Below are 20,838 nucleotides of genomic sequence, written 5' to 3'. Positions count from 1 at the left end.
CTTGTACTATTGTGCAAGTAAAGATATTAATACGACGAAGTGTAGGTCATTTGGCCCTTCAAGCCTGATTTGCAGTTCAGCTAGATCATGGCTTTACTCCATCTTCCTGCACTGTCCTCATATCCCTGAATGACCTTAGTACTTAATAAATTATCAACCTCTGTCCTGAGCTTACTCCCACCTGACCCTGCAGAGTTTTCTGAACTCAAGAATTCTGGAGATTCACAGCCTTTGAGTAAAGAAATTTCTCCTTACCCCAGCCTTAAATACTTGACCCATTATTCTGAGATTGAATCCTTGTGTTCTAGGTTCCTTAACCAAGAGAAATGTTTTCTCAGCATCTGTTGAGTCCCTTCAGAATTTGACTTAGATCATCCCATTTTAAAAAGCCCAAGGAAATGTAGGCCTAGTCCACTCTTAACTGTCAGCGAAGACATTCCTCTCATCGTAGGTACCAATCTAGTGAACTTTTGTTGCAATCTCTCTAGTGGGGGAAAAGTATGTTCTCTCAAGAGTAAGGGGACCAAAATTGCAAGCTACCACAAGTTTGTCTTCACCAGTGCCCTTTAAAATTGTAGCAAGATTTCTTTACTCCAATCCCTTTGTAATAGAAGCTAACATACCTAAAATAATAATGCTAATTGTTTGCTGTATCTGCATGTAAACATTCTATGATTCATATACAAGAACACTCTTGGCCCCTCTGATTGTAAACATTTTCCAGTCTCATCACCATTCAAAAAATGTTCTTTTTTTATTCTTACTAAAGTGGATAATTTCATACTTACTGTGCTCTATTCCACCTGTGCTGTTCTTGCCCGTTTGTCCAACCTGTCCATATTCCTCAGCAGCTTCTTGGTATCCCATCTAATTCTGTATTATCAGTGAAATTGGATACATTACACAGTGCTCTCATCTAACTCATGAATGTAGATTGTAAATAGTTATGGGCCAAGATCTAGCTACAGTCTGCCAACCTTGAAGGTTTTCTTTTATCAGATTTCCATCCATATGGTATCCCCAGGACTCCTAATTTTGTGTAGTAGTCTCCTCTGTGGCATTTAATGAAATGCTTTCTGAAAATCCAAATGCACTGCATCCTACCTGTTATCATTCTCAAAAAGCTCTAGGGCGGTGAGCAACAATTGCCTGCTGTTGGGCAAGGCAAGCAGTAAGATTGCAAAAGCACCAAGAAATTAGGCTCGCGCCCAATTTGTCACCTGTTGCAATCTTGTCAGCACTGGATATCTGGCATGATCAGCTACGCACCCATTTCTGGCTCAAGGCTGAATAAATTATTTAAATCGAATTTGTGTTAATTTAAATAGAGTCCCGGGCTCATGAATTCTATCATCCAGGCTCACTTGCCTCATTGGGAGAAGTTCTCTACGACAAGAATCACAGCTGATGAACCAGACATGATGACCTCGCTGGTAGAACCAGAAGTCATTGAGGCCCTTGGGGAAGTTGGGGGCAAGGGGGAGTTCCCCTTTGGAAGTGATAGCCTGGCAATACCAGGAGGGTGGGGCCAGACCAGGGGCAGGGCAATCGGTGATGGAGAGGAATACTGCACACTCTGCAATGTGATCGTTGGGAGACGGAGGGAGCCTGCAGCCAATCTGCAGCGTGATTGGTGGTGGGAGGAGGAAAGGGGGGGGTGATAATCGCCGTATCTGGGGAGGAAAGGCCTGCCTTAGGCCATAGACACTGGCTGAGTGAGAAGAGAGATCTTTGCTTGCACAATGGCATCCTCTGCTGCTTCTCAGTCAGCTTTCTGTCGATTTAAGCCCTTCCCCCAAGAAACGAGAGACCGGTTTTGAGGGGTCTTTTTTGCTCTCAGTACATAAGGTCGTAGATTTGACTCATCCAACAAACAGCTTTCCTGTTTTCAAACTCATTCTGGACTTAGAATTTTTTTCATAAAATCGTCCCCTAAATTTTCTAAACACATCGTTTTAGAAATCCATGTTGACTCTGCTTAGTCATGTTATAATTTTCTCAGTATGCTGTTACCACATCCTAGATTCTAGTATTTTGCCTACTACTGACATTCGGCTAACTAGTCTAAAATTCACCATTTTCTCTCCTCTTCCTTTCTTAAATAATGGGGTTATGTTTTCTAACTTGTAATCCTTGGGAATTGTTCTATAATGTAAGAATTTTGGAACTTCAAATCAATGTATCTTTTATCTCTGCAACTATCTCTTTATGTCGATTGTTAGGTCCAGGGAATTTATAGTAAGTAAAGTTTATACAATAAGTCAGGAAAACATCATAATTTACTGAAATGTATTTAAACTTCTAAAACATTTTTCTTGATTTTATTCATCTTTTAGCTGATCTCAGCTTCCACTTTGATAACTTATAAAAGAAAATTTGGTTTGCAACCAGCAACAAAATATTTCAGTCTCAAGTGCCGTAGTTGTGTGCTATCTGTGATCAGACTAAGCTTTGCTGAGTAGAAATATATCAGTCATATAAATTGTCAAATCAGTCTAACATCATTAGTTCTTGCAAACAATGCACAAACATGTGAACCTCAGCTGTAACACTGTAAAGTTAATCTTTTTCCTTTGAGCTATTTACTCCTAAGCTTTTGTTGCCGCGACCACAATTCCTAGAATTTAATCAGACAATGCCACTTCATTTGTTCATGTTCTACTGCATCTTCTTCAGGAAGAATCTAGTCTCCAATATCTTCTTTACCTCAGTCCCGAATAACCTAGTTAAGATACATAGTACATAAGATGGAGATAGATAGGTCATATTTATTTTGAATTGCTTTTTGTCTACTTATTGAAATATCTTCATAGTCACCCGTTGCAGTTTTTGATCTGAGTGATATGTGTGAGTACTGTTAACATTTCTGTTGTTCATCACATTACTTATAACTTGTTTGCAAGGGTTTTCATTTTAATTTCTTGACATAATAAATGGTAAGCAGCAACAAAATATTTTAAACAGAAAAAGTGGAAATCAGAAGAGATGTAAACCTGTTTTTTTTTAAATTTATGCACTTTAAATTGCAGTGAGACTGTTCTGTAATCTGTTGCCAAAAGGAACATTCTAACGTTATATTTCAGAGTGGGAGTCGAGGAACTCGGAGGCAGTAAAGGAGACTGTAATCCAACCTGTAACTACTGAAAGCACTCAACCAACATCACAAGCAGAGACATTCACTCAAGCTGTCACTATGCTTCCTGTCCAGGTACCAGTGTTATTTAATATTATGAAATTGCACTTCCACAGTTTGTTTTATTGTTCACTTTGTAAAATGTGCTATTTTGGTTACACAGCAAATAGAGAATGTAAGTTTCTTTCATGAGTAAGAAAAGCCTTATAACTTTGATTCATTAAACTTGGGAACTAAATTCTACTGTTTGTGACATTGATGATGGAGGTGTATGTAAGGTGGGTTCCCTTGACTGTAAAGTGCAACTGTCATTTATAAATATAATTTCTTTACCCTAGAAGTATTATTGATAGTACTTATTTTACTTCATGCAAATCTATCACCTCAAGTTTCCTCTTGTACCTGGGGGCAATGAAAATGATAGTGCAAATCTGAAAGGGATATGCGCTGAGAAAACCTATTACAGGCTAAATATGGATAATAATTACCTCATCTTGGGCACAATAAAATAGCATTTGAGCTGTCCAAACAATTAACCTCTTGATTTGCTTGCAAAGACACATGCATAATTCTTTGAGGAGGAAAGAAAGACTTCCTTATATATGATATCTTTCACAATCTTGAGGCGATCCAGAAAGCTTTACACACACTGTGCTGTGTTAAGGATAGTCATTGTAGTGATGCCAAAACAAAGCAACTAAGGTCCCATAAACAGCGTTGTGATCATTAACAGATGGCTTTTTTTAATGATGAAGGTTGAGCGATAAATATTACTCAGGACACTGGGGGAGAACATCCTTACTGTTGTTCAAAATGGTGTCATGGGATGTTTGACAACCACAGGGCCTGTACTTTGATTTATTTTGTGTTTCTGCAGAATGTTTAAAATATAGATTTTCAACAGGCAGCTAGTATATATGGCAAGAATACAGCTCAGATGCTGGAAAAGCAGGATATTTATTCATTTTAGCCATGTACTGTTTACTTAGGAGGGGGCTAATGGACTCTTATTTACAAAAGATTTCCCCTGGGTTTTAATTAAAGGAATCAAAGGTAGGTTTAGGTATACAGAGTCTTGTGCTAAAGTGATTAATAATGGGGATGTAGCAGAGAGAACCTACATTCTGTTCAGTTTTGTGGCTGGGATTGTTTAAAGACGGAAGTCTCCAAACTGGTCTTTCTCAAAGTCTCTCTAATAGCTTCTACGTTAATACACCTGGGTTTGCTAGCTGTATTTAAAATGACATTTGAATTTAAGAGGACCGTTGCTTATTTAGAACTGAAATAGTGCTAAATTGGATGTTTACTTTCGTTTTTCCACTGTTGTTCAACTGTTAAAAGTTAAGATGCTTCGCTTTGTTGGAATTGTATTTAAACTGCTATGAATAAAGCTTGTTTTGACATTTTAAAAATCCCTAATTTGTCAGTAGAATTATTCCTGGAGCAAAACATCCTATCCTTACAGTTATGCCAACATTTTGAAAAATTGTTGGGGTCTAGTCTGGCTTCATAATGTACCTTGGGATTTGATCCATGACTCTAATAACTGGTATGCAACATTCCCTCAGTAGTGTATTGGAGTATCAATTCAAATTACGTACTAAAGTTTCTGGAGTGGTACTGAAAACAAAAATAAGAGTGCTGCCACTGAAATACAGCTGAAAGTTTTTGAAAATTCTGTATAAATGGTGATTTGAAACATTAGCACTGCATGGAAGCCAAAAATGGGACACTTGATGGGTTGGAAGCAGCTACATGGAGGGAGTTTTGAAATTATGTAAACGTGAAGTACTTTGGACAGCATATCATTTTTAAGTTTTATCTTTTTAATATGAGTAGTGACTTTTTAGTTCATGCCTTGTGCTTCGGAATACTATATACATCCATACTTCCAGCACGACCAACACGTTGCTGCTGGAGTACATTCTGAGCTGTCAAACTAAACTGCAAGCAAAATGTTGGGACATAATTTCAATCGGTTTGCCTCCTTATATAATTAAAGTAATACATCAGTCAAAGTACACTTTACCTGAGTGTACCTTGTGCAAATTCAAGAATTCTTAACTTATCCCACAGTGACCTCATAAAATTAGAATCCTGTTATTTCATGTGTGAGAACTTGTGTTTGTCACAGTAAGAGTTTAAGTACATCAGGTTGTAAAAAATTTGATACAGTAACTGTAAATGGTGAAGGCACTTTAAAGGAAAAATATATTCTGAGGTTAATATGTGCCTAGCAATTTTTTTCAAAATCCAAGTTTCAGTGATCTTTAAATTTGTGAATCTCAAGTTTTTCTTCAAATTAGTTACACAATATAACATCAGAACATTCATTCTTTGCACAATTAATCATAATTTGTTTTCAGATCCCAGTGACTCCAACTGTTTCAGCAATTGGTATGGTGCAGCCACCAGCCTTTCCTGTATCAATGTCGATACCTCCTCCAGGCTTCAACCCGGCCATTCCACCACCTCCATTCTTACGGCATAGCTTTAATCCTTCACAGCCGCCTCCAGGTACAGAATGGTTTGTTTTTAGCTATTTCGTGTGCGGTATTGATCCCCCATATTAAACTTGTACGAATTAAGTTGTAATCTACTTGGTTTGGTTTCCCACCATTTTAATGTTTTAGCTGCATTAACAAAATATCAGTAATCAACATGCAGTACTGTAGCAACATGGTTGAAATTGATAATTCAGCATTTGGAAGTAAACTACCACCCTTCATTGCTTGTATTTGGTGTTCGAAGTCCAAATTTCCGTTCCACTTTACTAACAGATTTTAATAATGATTTGTTTGTAATAATCTTTGAGGTTCCTTTTTCCATCAGTAGGCTCAATACAGCAGTTGCTGGTGTTATATTTGATAATACTTAATAATGTATATAAACCAAAAATTTTGCAACAGTACTTGATTACCATATTGATGTCGTGGCCCTTACAAATGTTAGAATTTCCTTTAATTTTGATGCCAACAAATTGGCAATTTTGACAGTGGGTTATAGCAGTGCTTCCTAAACTTGTTTGTAGTGTGACCCTATTTTAATGGCTCATACTTATGATGTCGGGGTGAAAATTTGAACAAAAGAGTTGTTGCGTGACTTGGGATGGGTGGGATGGGCGTATGCTCCACTCCCCCTCCTTCAACTCCTGTGCCCATCCCCTCACCCCACCAATCCCAAAGTGTTCATCCATTCACATTACTTGGTGATTATTGCAAAAAAATCATATCTTATGCATTAAAGTAAAGGAAATTATTTGTCAAGCTAGCGAATGGAATGATCCCACAGACACTGGAAATTGAAAGAAACTTAGAAGATGTCAAAATGTGCAATTTCTTGGTCAGCACCTCTGTAAACAAAAGACTCGTTACACGTTTTGGGTATGTAGGCATTTTTTTAGAATGGAAAACTAAATGGAAGGGTGTGCGGAAATAAGTGGATGTGCCAGTCCAGAAATGAAGTTTATTAATCTGCAGACTGCCAAGTGGAAAATTATTAGCTGACATAAAGTATAAGTGAAGTAAAGATAATGGGTAAAAGGGCAAAATAATGCAAATATTTGCAGAAGAAAATACACAGGCAAGTCCCAAACAGAAAGATGCGGAAATGGGGAAGAATAGAGTGTGGGAGAGAGTGTGAAGATGAGCTGTAAATGCAACAGATCAGAAATTAGAATAGAAAATAATAGGAACACAGTTGATCAGCCAGCACTGAGAAGGGAAAGCCATTAACATTTGGGCCTTAGCCTTGGTAGGGTCAAAGTTTATGTTGTTGACCTTTTTATTTGTTCAAGGGTTTGCACTTGAAAGATCATGACCATAACTGATTCTGAGTACAGATAGTGATTGCCCTGCAATATTTCCTGTTCTATTTTAGTTGTCTATTGTCCTTCATCTCCCAAATTGTCGCAGTAAAATTTAGGTGATTAATTTATCATAGTAGGTGCAATCAGACTTGAAGAATCATGGATTATAAATTGATTGTAAAAATCTGTTTTCTTATTTGTCAGTGCTGTTGTAGAAAATGTATGTGGTGCTGATCGTTCCAGAAACTCTTCAGTTTTATTGCAGATTCAAATCATAGAACATCTCTTTAAGTTGAACAACTTACAAATGAGGGAAAGAGAGTTAAAGAAATATTTATTTTAGTACAATTTTAATAGCTGATAAGGTAGATTACATAACTAGACGGTTAGCCACCATCTCAACTCAAAAAATTATGCAGTACGTAATAATTGGAAAGTGCAACAAATGTTATATAATTTGGTTATGCCTATCTTGACTATTTGTAAATTTTGTACTATTCAATAAACATATAAAATGATATATTACAGTCAGTTGCATAGATTGAGCCCTTTACTATATAATATTGGTTTGAACTGAGTTCTTATTATGAATATTAGTTGAGTTGAACTAATGCAAGATATTTTATTCTGATTTAGGTAAAACAAACTAAATCATAATTTGCAAAACTGAAGGGCTACTTTTAATCCCAAATGCAGGTTATTTACCACCACCCCCAGTTGTTCCACCTCCAGTTGTTGGACCTTCGATTCCTCCGGTACAAACCTGTGAGTATCATTAAATTCTTTGAGGGTGCTTTATGTACGTGTCCTTTTTTAATGGGTATTGTTGTGTAAGGTTATATAAAGTTGATTAAAGGTAAACTTGAAAGACCAGGTAGTTTTCAGTTCTTTTTGAATAGACATTTTATTTGCTGAGAAGAAAATGCACCAGGGATTGAGAATTTTTTGTCATTTGGCGGAATTCTGATTTCTGAATAACAGAATTCTGTCCTTTTAGTTATTTTTGAGTTCCATCTCCCACACAGCTAAAGCTGGGAGGAGAGAGTCTCAAAGTCTGGAATAGCTCTGCCAGCAGGAAGGCCAGGAGCAGGCTCAGGGGAGCTATGAGGAGGATGCAATTTGTTGCTGGCTATTTGTTGGAGCCGTGGGATTTGCCAGGAGAAGGGAGCACAGCCCAAGTGTTGGTGGGGTTCAGCATGCTGGTGAGTGGTGGGAGGGGAGAACAAAGGCCTTGACTCTTAGTGGAGTTTGGTAGGCCAAGGGCTGAAGGGGTGCAGCAGAGCCTGAGTCTCAGCAAAGTTCAGCAGGCTGGAGGAGTTGGGATAGGAGGATGATGAATGAATGGGGAGAGAAGGATTGGAGAGCACAGCTGCTGAATGAGTGGAAGGAGGAGGTTGGAGAGAGGAGTTTCTGTGTGTGGAGTAATGGGATTGATTTACACTGTGTATGTTTAGAGGTGGAGGGCAGATTAGGATGTCAGTGAGTCTGTCTCACCAGCGAATTGGAAAGCTTGCTTGAAACCTACACGTTATGAAAAATAATGATGTAAAGTACTTTAAAAACAGATTTCATTTTTCTACAATATGTTGGATCAATAAAATGGGCACTTTAATTATATTTTGAATGTTAAAATGCTGCTTTATTGCTGTTTTGTTTTGCTGACATCTAAAATCATGTTAATTTTCAATTTTCTTTTAAATATATATTTCATGGGATGTTGAGATTGCTGGCAAGGACAGCATTTGTTGCCCAACCTAATTGCCCTTGAGAAAATGATAACAATAGGGTCACGTTGAAGAATGCTATGTGAAGGCACTGCTGTAGTCCTTTGCTTCGCTTCACATGTACATGATCCAGCACGTTCTTGTTCTGTTGTCAGTATAAACTTCATCCTGTATTACATGCACAAACTGTATTAAGTGCGGAGCTGGTGATTTGATACAAACTATTGGTCCACATTCTTAATGATAATAGAAGGTAAACAAAGTAAAACTAACATTCCTATCCTATTGAAGTCTAATAATTTTGTCCATTTGAAGTGTCCTGGAAGTATTTGCATTCACGACAGATCATAAAAGTCATTGTAATTATATGATTCCTTGTCACAGAAGTTTAGATTTTTTTGGCTACTATTTTTCAGACCTTGTGTCTTCATCTGCTCTCATCCCTGAATGCTTACTTTCTGGACTGTAGATATGAAATAGATTGTTCTGGATTTTGGTTGAACATTATTCTTAAGTTTGTTGTTTAAAATTAACAATAGTGCAAAAAAATTATTTTGCAGCTCTAGTTTGCCCGCCTCTTTCCAACACCCAAGACAGTACAAAGGATTCCCCGTTTGGGAACCTACTTTCACATATAGGCTCTGGGCACAGCAGTCTCCCAACTCCTAGTATTCCACCAGGGGGTATGTTTAATCCAATTGGCACACAGCCTCTCTCAACTGGTCCAGTTGGATCAAATGATTTGGGGGCATCACGCACAGGCAATCAAACGTCGTCATCAGAAACAACATCTACATCTGGACCAGGTATGTACATTCAGTTCACATTATTATGCACTATTTTAATAACAGTAGCAACTTGATCTCCACTTACATTTAATATTTTCAGTATTTTCCTTAACTGCAATGATAATTGTTATTTTAGTGAAGTTTGCATGCTGTAGTGGTTAGATGTACAAATAAAATATAAAACTGATTTGGATTGAAGGCAACTATTCTTGTTTTGCAAATGCAAACTTTTATTTTTTTCATCTTGAAATGGGAAATGTCTGTTTTCCTTGCATGTAGCATTGGATACCTTCTTCCATCATAATTGCATGCAGTTGCTGACCCATTATGCCTAATGTATTGCCCTAATTATGGTATTAGTGTTTAGGAGTTGGTAATTTATGACAAAATATATAACCTATTAACTTGACATTTGGTTGAAATAATGAGACATTGATCTTTTTTGGCTTTTTGTACTTTAATGAACTGTCATTTTGTGGGTAATTTGCATATGTGCCAATCTGAAGTATTGTAATAAATTACTTGGGACAAAGGTTAAAAGATTTTTTAACTCATCTGTGTAATAGGAGGAGTCCACAGCTTAATATTCTCAGTATTGCACATCCAAAGCTATAAATTTTATACGAGAATACTGTAGTAGTCTTTTGTAGTTCTTCATTTCATCTGGGGTTAATTAGAACATCTCACACATAGGTTTCAACAGAATGCAGGATTAGTAATTGATTTATGTATAAACAGTCTCTCGAGAATATTTGATTCTCAGTTCAGTGATCCTACTTCAGTGACAGAGTTACAACTGTTACTAGCTATATAATACACTGATTTTGTGATCTTAAAATGTGGATGGCAAATGATGTGTCATTTGTTCATCAGTGCATTATATCATAGCATGATACGATACTAGCTCTTCAGTCGCAAGTTAACCAGTCTCAAGTAATCCTAAAATAGCAACTAGAGCTCTCCATGTTGAAGAGAAATTTGATGACTATGTCCACATGCGTTGCTGCCAAGAGGCTTACTGCAAATTGACACTAATGATGTTTGAACACAGGTTATTTGTCTCAACAAGTGAGTGATGAATGATAAGAGGGAAGTTGAATAGGAACCTCCCCATCCCCAACCATGGAAACAGACTTTGTGAAAGTAGATTATAATTTCTTGACTCATTACTATTTCTGCAGCTAAACTGAAGTAGTCTTGATAGATTTCTCTGTGGAATATTTATTCATTTTAAACAAAATATGTGGGTTACCAATTTAATACTTCATAATTTAATGCCCATGTAATGGGTTTTCATATACTGTGTCATGGGGACGGTGGTATGAGTGTGTAAACCTGGCTAATAAGCATAAAGTTTATTGTGAATTCTTGCTGTTGCAGGAACTCCAAGTACAGTATCCAGTGGGACTGTTCTGGGGATGCAACCATCAACACCTGCACCCGGATTGCCAAATTTGCCTCCACCAAGTATGGTTGGGCCAAGGATGCCTGGAGTCCTTCCACTGGACGTGCGTCCTGGAATGATGCCTCCCTCACCAGGCCAACGGTTCCCATTGCTGATGCCACCTCAGCCAAACATGCCCCCTTCGTTATCAATTGATGGACCTCTTCACCCGGGGTCCAGAGCTCCCTTTCCACCAGGAGGTTCTTTCAATAGGCTTGAAGGAGCATTTACGAGATCTGCAGTCCCCAGTGCTGACAGCAGTACTAATACAAGCCAAGCTACAGGAGATGAAAGAAGATCCACTGGAAATGATAATTCCTTTCAGCGAGACAACATGCAACAAGAAGGTGACCGAGATTATCGTTTCCCGCCAGTGGATAACAATGACAATCTTGGAAGACGGGATCAATTTGGATTTGGTTCAGACCAAAGATGGGGCTCAAGAGATTTTGATGAACGTGAGCGTCGTGCTGTGCCCTTTGGTGGTCCTAAAAGTTTTCATGAGGATCATGAAAGATTTGGTGGAAGAAATTTCAGGTTTGATGGTAGAAGTGGTCCGATGTGGAACCGAGGTTTTGATCAGGAAACACATAGGGATCTTGATGATCGCAGCAGGCCGTGGGAACGTCAGAGAGATCGTGATGACCGAGATTTTGGCTTTCGCCGAGATGTAAATGGCAGCCGTTTTGGAAGAGACAGAGAGCAAGATCACTGGGTTCCTCCTCGGCATAGGTTTGACTATTTTCAAGGGACCACTGATCACCAGAAACCGGACGATAGGCCTCGGGTAAATGGTGATTTCTCAGAAACAAACAGCCAGCCGCCAAACAAGGAGCTTGCAAACAATGACCCAGAAGTGTCTGTTAGCCTTGCATCTCCATCAGATGAAAGCGTGGAGAAGGATGATTTAGAAAATCAACCTGTAACCGAAAACACAGATACCGAGGGGACATAATCGTCAAACAGTATGACGGTATTTTGTATAGGTGGTCATCTGCAGTGGACAAAATGGTTGACTGGAACTTGAGAAAAGTCACTGTTGTCTGCGAGACAATTTAATCCGATGTACATCTTTCACTCTAATAACTGAAGTTAATGTGTACAACTGACCTGTACAGACTGTTGTTCTTTAGTTGAACACGGTAGGTAACGACATTTTTTTTTCATGCTTAGAGGCCAGAACTCCCACATTTCTTTTAATTTGAGGAAGATTATAATAGCTTGCCAAAAAAAATTTTAATTGACCTTCCTATGGAAGAAAGGTAAACGTGTAGCTGTTACGGCTGGGATGGAATAAAAGTGGTTACAGTAATACTTGAAAAAAGGGCATAATCTGAATTTCGCCATCCCCTGAAGCTGCTACAGTATTTAAATTTAATGCTTTGATGAAAATGAGTTATTGTTTTATGTTTTATCCTGTTGACAGCAATCGCCTAGCCCATTCACAGTGAGCAGTGCAGTACTGAGGTGTAGGAAAAAAAATTGTAATACTTTTCTGTTTTGTAAAAAAAAAGACATTTTAAATCCTCTTATAGTCTGGTCTCTGTTAATCCCCAGAATAAATGTTTGTGATTTGTCCCTCGTACTGCAGTGAGTAACGGCTGAAAAAAAAATCATTTGAATGTTGGGTGCATTCTGTTTTTAGATGCTAATAAAACGTTTGTTTGATAATGTTGTGATCTTCAGTTCATCTGGTTTTTTTTTGCAAAGGAAAGTTGCCATAAAAAGAGCTTTAATTTGGCATCAGGAAATACATATAGAAAGTGCCAGGTAGGAATAGTGGGGAGGTGGATTCAGAGTAATTAAATATTGTAGGAGCTAAGATTTTTCTCTTGAGAATTGCCTTTTATCTAGCTATCCCTTGTTTTCTGCTTTGCAATCTTGAGTAAGAGTAAGGGACAAGCTGGGTTCAGACAATTCCATTTGCTCTGTTCCACTCTGTGGTGATTCAGCAAGAAGGCAGAGGTAAATGTTCAGGTTTACTTTTCATTAAGGTGAGACTTTTGCTTCCAAAAAGAACTCCACTTGGTGATCCAATTGGTGCAAAATGAGTTTGAATGAAAGGGATTTGAACTTGCAGCCCATCCTTTTAGTTGGGAGAAACGTGCTGACCTAACCTGCACAACTATGACTTGTTAAAGCAAAAATCCCCATAATCATTTTGTCCTTTATATATGATTGGTAAAGAACAAAAAAGGATGAATTGTTAGGACTGATGTTTTTCAATTGAATACAAAAAGTAAATTGTTTTCTGGACAAAGTAACCACTTGCCACTGCAACAGCATTTTTAGCGTTCTGTGAAATTTGGTCAAGCCTGTTTCACATCTGCTTTAACTATCATAATTTTGTAGCAGTTAGTCAGCAGTGGTTAATGCTCTTGTTAATAGGTAGATGTGTGTGACTTAACCAGGATAAACAGCAAAATTGTACAGGATTTCATAAAAATTTAAATGGCCAATCCATCAGTATATATTGATAACACTACTCTCAGAGCCAGATGTTATACTAGTTTCACCCTAAAAATGTAATCCTTTTCGGGTTATTTGTGCTTACAGCATTGTGGGAACCAGGGCCTTCTGACTTACTGCTTTGAATATTGGATATACAAGTACAGGTCAATGTTCTATCGATCAGTTCTCTTTGTAACTTTTACATGATTGTATTTTCCAATAAATAGAGTGTGCTTGAGATTTTCATTGTACAGCTAGTCAGTGTATTGACAGTTAGTGTAGTGCTTTTCCAGTAAGTAAGCACTACTGAGAGTTCAAGTATTTTTTTTAAAAGGTGGATCTGAAACATGTAGCTGATTTACCTAATCTGTACTTCATAAAAACATATCGCGAATTGTTAGCATGTGCCCAACCTACAATTCTAACACAAATTTACAAACGTGGAAATCAGTACTGTTGAAACTTTGGTTTAAATGTAAATTGAGGATTATTAATATGACTTTACAAAAAGAAAATAAGATGACTTGCAATCAAAACAGGTTTGGGGTTTTCACACTTCAGGAGAAATTTGCTAAGGAGAAATATTGAAGAATGAAGAGCTTGGGGTAGTGTATTGAAATACCTGGAATAAAAAGGCATACACAGCTGCCTGCATGTCAGGAAGAAAGTAAGTTGTATTTTTCCAGCAGCTGGGTAAAGAGCAATGGTGTTGGAACCTTGAAGCAGGGCATCCACTCAGAGACACCAGTAAAATAGAGTAGTTTGCTCACCATCCTTGGAACAGAAACTATCTAATTCCATAATATATTTAGTGGCTTGCTGATGTTGTTAATTATTTACAGCATGAAGATTTATAAATCTATGTATCTAATTATTGTGGACATTAGAAACCTAATACACATAAAAGGATAAAAATGATTGTGATTTGCGGATGAAGAAATAAAAACCTACAAATGCTAAAGCAGAAAACACTAAAAAATGCACAGCAGATCTACAAGCACCTGAAGAAAAATTATATAATTTTGCTACCATTTGTATTTCCTTTTTTTAATCTGTACATGATCATTACACCCATTATCCATTTCAGCATTTTCTGATTCTGATGTAGGACCTAAGTTATGGAACTTCAAAACTGATGTTGGAATTTGGGTAATAATTTTGGATGTGATCAAAATTACGATCGAATTTTGGAAACTAGGAATGAAGTGATATCAGAATAGAACAGGAAAGTGGAGTTAATGCAGAAATTCAGCCATGATCTTATTGGAGAGGAGAGCAGGTTTGCGGAGCCATGTGGCCTTCAGTTCCTGATGTTCTCGGGAGATTGCTGGAAAAAGGACTATACTGTTGAACAAGGGTGTCAGTAAGCAGCAAGATTTGCCAAAAATACCATGCGCAAAGTCAGATTGTGTACCATAAGTGCTTATGCCATTGGTGACATTTTGCAGGGAATGCCATCAGCAAGATGTCACTTTTTATATATCATTGCTTCTATTTCAGGTGGTAGACTTGGTAGAATCGCATTATTTCAAGTGGTTTTAAATAATGCGATTCTACCAGTGATATCCAAAATTTTGTATAAATTGACATGGACCACAGAATTGGACTCCTTAGTTTGTGCTGTGGATGCCATTTTGATAGCAAAATGATATCTGTGTTGCTTGCACACATTTCTACTGTGGCTTGTGCCAAACACCATCTTGGTGTGGGCATTCGGAGCACCAGATGTCGACAAGAGTAAATAATTGTGACATCTGTAATGCAGATTTGACACTAGCACTGCCATTTTCAAATTCATTATTCAGCTAATGTCATCTTTTAAACATAGCTGAACATGGATTCAGCAGGAATGCAAACATCCAACCAGTACTTTTAAAGTATTCCTGCTCAGAAAGGACAGTAGGACTAGAGGGCACAGCCTCAAGATAAGGGGGGGGGGGGTGCAGTTTAGAACGGAGTTGAGGAGGAACTTCTTCACTCAAAGGGTGATGAATCTCTGGAATTCTCTGCCTGTTGAAGTGGTGGAGGCTGCCTCGCTAAATATATTTAAGACGCGGGTTGATAGGTTTTTGGTAGGCAAGGGAATTAAGGGTTATGGGGAGAAAGCGGGAAAGTGGAACTGAGCCACTTCAAATCAGCCGTGATCTTATTGAATGGCGGGGCAGGCTCGAAGGGCTAGATGGCCTACTCCTGCTCCTATTTCTTATGTTCTTAATCATCAATTTGCCAGCTAGTTGCTGATTAATCTCTGCTGATTCTGTTTGAGTTCATTGAAGTTCTTAGTGGTTGGAAAAATTAGTGAAGTTAACATGGAGTTGTACTGCACATTTTGAAGACCTTGATTGTGCCTTAAAAGGTTCTGGCCAGGCCATTTGCTCTTGGTCATGAGTACTAGAGTTGAAATTTCCTTTGAAATACAGCATTAAATGGAGCAGAGACAGCAAAGATAAGAATGTGCTGTTTCAGAGGGAGGAGGAAGAGGCAGTCACCCAAGTCAAGTCCAGTGTCTACGTCATCTGCGCTTTACAAACAGCACATTCATAGAACTCTGCCACTCTTACAACTGTACCAGAGCAGGGAAAAAACAGTGCTGTGATTGGCTGCGAAGGTCCAGCATTTCTTAGCATTTCGGTCCTCAGAATGGAACTGGCAACATGTATATAATTTCCTAGGTTGCTGTCCACTGTTGCATCAGAGAGGTGACAGATGCTCTTTATGCCAGGAAAGGGGAGTTCATTTTGCTCTCTGTTTAGAGAAAGCACAGAGTGTGCATGTGGCTTTTCCAGGATAGTGAGCTTCCTCATGATTCAGGATGTTATCAACTGTACACACTTGGCTTTGTAGGCACCACTTTGCTGTAATGTAGCTCACCTACAAAGATTGTCACACATTGTGCAGTTGGTGTGTGACCACAATAAACATCATGCTGGTGAATGCCTGCTATCCTGGTATTGGTCATGATGCTTTCGTTCTGCGCTAGTACGCTGTTCCCTCAATCTTCCACTCATCAAATCAGAGGGTAGCTGCTGGTGACTTGTGCAACAAGGAAGATGAGAGTGTTTCCACTAGATGCTGCATTGCATCATGGCTGAGTTCACTGGTGTTCTCATGGATTTGGCCAGCACCCCCGTGCTGAAAAGGGATGGAGTTCCAAGCTCTTTGCCAGTTTGGAATCCGACTCCTTGCTTTTTGACAGCGACAGCAGACTTCCTGGCATGTTGGAGTCCATCAGTGAATATGCTCATCAGCATTTTTCTCTTTGATGCTTGAATCCTCTGGAGCAGAAGCCATGTGCATCCTCTCCCTCCAGGGAACTGGTACCTGGAGCGAGCAGTTGCAGTTGTGAATTTGAGTTACGTGTTTCCTTCTTTCTTTCATTGTTCTTAGAATTCAGATTCAGCATCAGTTCTTGATTATCTAGCAGTTCTTGAGCATCTCAAAAGATGAATGTTTCATAGGTGGGATTTGGGTGAGGGAAGATGGGGGAAAGCAAGGGCTGAATGCTTGCACACTCTGCAGCTTGTAAATCAGATGGAATGACAGAGGTGGAATATAAGGTGTATTAAGTAGGAATATACTGCTATCCTTTGACATAGCTCCACCTCTGGCCATGGCCTTCGTTGTGGCTGCAAAATTGATTACCACGAGTGTCCTCCATAGATGTGAGAGCTTGTGCTTGTCCCCTGATTATTAGGTGCTACCACTTCCAGTTATGGACAACTTGATCCTGCAAGTAAAAGAAGTGTGCCATTGATAGTGTGTGCAAACTGGGATATGAATGAGGCTTATAGCAACAGTACTAAGTGTATGAGGGAAAGATGAAGCTATGAATACTTGGTGAGACATTGTTGATTGAAATTATTGGTAGGTGACTGAAGTGATTGAAATTCTTACAGCACTGCATCCAGGTTCTCAGAGTTTATACTGCTGGCATTGATTGCTGATCATCCACCTCCATTCACCAGAAATACCCATGGGCAAAGTCAGATTGTGTACTCTACAGTGTTTATGCCACTGGTGACATCTTGCAAAGGGTGCCGTAAGCATGACTAAGCTGCCCAGTATTGGCTTCAAACACTCTAAATTTAGAGCAGCTAAATGTTGCTTTATTGAATAAGTGTGACAATTTACTATTTCACAGTCTATCATCCTCTACATTTGAACCCATCCTGAGGTGAAAGGTCAATATCTAAATTCAATTTTCCATTATTACATTTTCAGTTTTTAACTCTTTAATATTGGAAATATAGGACAGTGCAGGCCTGATTTGTATGAATTGTCACACACAGCCTGGTAAGTCATCTCACAACGCTAGGTTAAAGTCCAGTAGGTTTACTTGATATTGCAAGCTTTCGGAGCACTGATCCTTCACAAAGTCTGAAAAGGGCTTCACATCTCACAGAGTTTGCAATGTTTTTTAGTTCCCAACTTCAAGATCTTATTTATTTCCTGAATTATTGATGAAAGTCTATGTAAATTATTTTCAACTACTTCTAGCTTAGAACTAGAGCAAACAGCTTTCGTGCGCAGCCTTTTTTTAATATAAACACTTCATTTCAAGAAACTAATTATATCAAAAAGCAGAGTGCAAATTTGTGCCGGTAAAGTCGCCAACGGTTTGCATTTGGCAACCAAGATGGGCAGCACAGTGGTTAGCACTGCTGTCTCTCAGCACCAGGGACCCAGGTTCAATTCTGGCCTCGGGTTACTGTCTTTGTGGAGTTTGCACATTGCCCGATTCCTCCCACAGTCCAAAGGTTAGGTGGATTAGCCATGCTAAATTGACCCTACTGTCGGGGATTAGCAGGGTAATATATGGGGTTACAGGAACATAACTTAGGTGGGATTGTGGTTGGTGCAGACTCAATGGGCCAAACAGCCTCTTTCTGCACTGTAGGGATTCTATGGTCAGAATTTTCCATCTTACCCACCACTGGAATTTTAGCGATTGGATTGCAGGGAATGTGAAACCCCATTGATGGTCAGGCAGGAATTTCTGGCTTTTAGACCAGCGAGGCTGGAGAATTTCACCTATGATTCTATATAAATTGTTCCAACAAATGGAAAATCATATGGCTTTTTTATGTAAGATAGTGTTTTCTCAACATATTTATACAAAGGTATGTTGATTGTATAGTAGTTTAACAGCTTTGGGTCTAGGACCACTCTTATTACACAGCTGTGCAAAATAGTGGTTTGGTTACGTAACAGTTCCTACCTCCATTTACAGGGTCATGTGAGAGTTTCATGAGTCATGATGCTCTCAGGATGGAGTTCAGTGTTTGATATTTTTACAGTTTCAGGTAGAAGTCATTCATCGCATGCTCTTAGTGGCATGTATTTCACAGCAGCTTGTTTCCATTTTTCTAATGGGAGCAGTAGCGTTTCTATCATTAGATTGGGGAAGGTGCTGGCAAAATGTATATTGCCAGCATTTTTCGGCTGCAGAACATGCTTGGTATTACTGGGGTCAGGTTTTGAGAAGTGGGAAATTGATCTGCAGGAATGTCACCTTTGATCAAGTTCCACCATAGATTTAAGTTCCAAAATGGTTGGATTTGTGAGGCACAAATTCGGAGTTTTGAGTTAATGATAGTTATATGATAGGGAAGAACAAAACTTTGTGAGATGTAATACTGCTCTGCTTAGTTAAGGATGGGAAGAAGATTCAGAAGATCAGAGAATCCCTACAATGCAGAAGGATGCCATTCGGCCCATTGAGTCTGTGCTGACAACAATCCCATCTAGTTCCCCTGATACTAAGGGGCAATTTAGCATGACCAGTCCTTCTAACCTGCACATTCATGGACTGGGAGGAAACTGGAATACCCGGAGGTTTGTGTGTTGACTCCACACTGACGGTGATCCAAGCCCAGAATTGAACCCAGACCCCTGGCACTGAGAGGCAGCAATGCTAACCACTGTGCCTCCGTGCTGCCCTTCAAGATGAAGTATCTGGTTTACAGGTATTAAAAATGTAAATGTAAAATGGTTAATACTGAATACATTACTTTTTCATTCCCATATCTGTATTTTGATCACTGACACAGGTGGCACAATAAATTGCAATTACGCTACCAACCAACTGTAGGTTTGGCTGGGTCATTCTGGAAGGCACAAGGATTATTTTCCTGGCATAATATCTGCAGATGTAACAGAGCAATTCACATACAGTCAAGGAAGCAGCTTTTTACACTTACACATGGTGATGATGACGAAGTCTTCAATTACAGCTACTGAAAATTTGATAGGTGTGATCAATTTTTGATACTTTGTTAAAGAGCCCCTCTCAATCTGCTAAAGATATCATAAAGATAGAACGAGGTTTTAAAATCTCTTCTGGACACGAGGGATAGCGGGGCTGCCTGGAGTAGCTGAGATTCAGCTTGGATTTTCTGCAGAATCTTTGGGCTCCATGAATCATTGAGTATTGAATGGGAAGGGGTTTCCAGTGAAAGAGACTGGTGATGAATGGCATTTTGAGTGCAAGAAGTGAACACGTTGCTAATTGGAAAGTGATGGAGAGATAATACAAACATAATGAACAGCAGAAAAAATCTTGAATTATGAGGTGAGAAAATGGGGTTCAAAGAACACAAGTGTTCTACTACAAATGATGACAATTCACTAACCCAGACAGGTAAATTAGTATAAAATAACAGAGTCCTAAAGAAATGGTATTAACAAAAGACCATAGCATCTGTCCAGAACACCCTTCCCTATTCTCTGATCTCAGACAGATTGGTACAGGACCTGGAGTCCACTTTTATATATACACCACATATATACTGATATAGAATGAGGTGGGGCAGACAGTGAGAGAGCGTAACTTGTATTAGCTTTGGTCTGTTGCAAATCCAAGCATGCTAGCCTCTGAGTGTCACTACAAGGATAGGAGTACATAGTGGTCAGTTAAAGGTTTCACATGTCCTGTAACTTTTTATTTCCTCAAAATTTAATGTTGGCAGAAGCATAACCATCTTCAGATTCCCATGATATCAATGTGCTTTCTGGTTTTAAATCTCACATTTCACCTTAGGCACTCAGTGATGCACAAACTTGCACTGTTTGAGCCTGAGCTGACATTCCTCCTCAGTTGTTAAAACTTTTACCCAATCTCCACAGCTTGGCTCAGCTTAGATTCTGTCTCCCGTATATTGCTGCTGAAACACTAATCTATCCCCTTACCATCTTGAAGCTCTCCACTTTAATCCTTCACCAATTAGCTCACCAGACATGGCAGGGTCTGTGCCCTCACCAATGAAACCTGGCACCACCATCCTCAAGTTTCTTGTGCTCCAGTAATTGACTTAATGATCTGGATCTTTACTTTTAACTTATTCCATAGACTCATTCTAAACTGTCAGTGATCTCCAGACATGGATTTTCTCCATTTGCCCACCCCCTCCCCTATAAAAACACCTCGTGCATCAAATTTGCATCTTGTCCTTCACTCTTGTTGTCACTACAATCTCCCAAGATTTCTCTGA

At 38.9% G+C, this 20,838-nt stretch overlaps 1 protein-coding gene across 2 annotated transcripts in view; it reads left to right on the top strand.

The window, feature by feature from the left end:
• scaf8 (SR-related CTD-associated factor 8) overlaps positions 1–20,838 on the top strand; it is a 285,263-nt gene that overhangs the window by 156,603 nt on the left and 107,822 nt on the right. The window contains exons 16-20 of one of the 2 annotated variants that reach the window (XR_013888261.1): positions 3,084–3,208; positions 5,500–5,650; positions 7,638–7,706; positions 9,226–9,471; positions 10,834–12,039. Coding sequence is in view for 1 of the 2 variants with exons in the window: in XM_080200340.1 (XP_080056466.1) it covers positions 3,084–3,208; positions 5,500–5,650; positions 7,638–7,706; positions 9,226–9,471; positions 10,834–11,852 (1,610 nt within the window). In the remaining variant the exon portion in view is untranslated. Of the gene's footprint in view, positions 1–3,083; positions 3,209–5,499; positions 5,651–7,637; positions 7,707–9,225; positions 9,472–10,833; positions 13,589–20,838 lie in introns of those variants that run through there. The other variant, XM_080200340.1, reaches the window with a different exon arrangement.

Source organism: Carcharhinus amblyrhynchos, chromosome 12, assembly GCF_965287045.1.
Source record: "Carcharhinus amblyrhynchos chromosome 12, sCarAmb.v2.hapA, whole genome shotgun sequence".
Lineage (NCBI taxonomy): Eukaryota > Metazoa > Chordata > Chondrichthyes > Carcharhiniformes > Carcharhinidae > Carcharhinus > Carcharhinus amblyrhynchos.
Note: the sequence above shows the minus strand (reverse complement) of the source record. Positions and strands in the feature narration are given on the sequence as shown.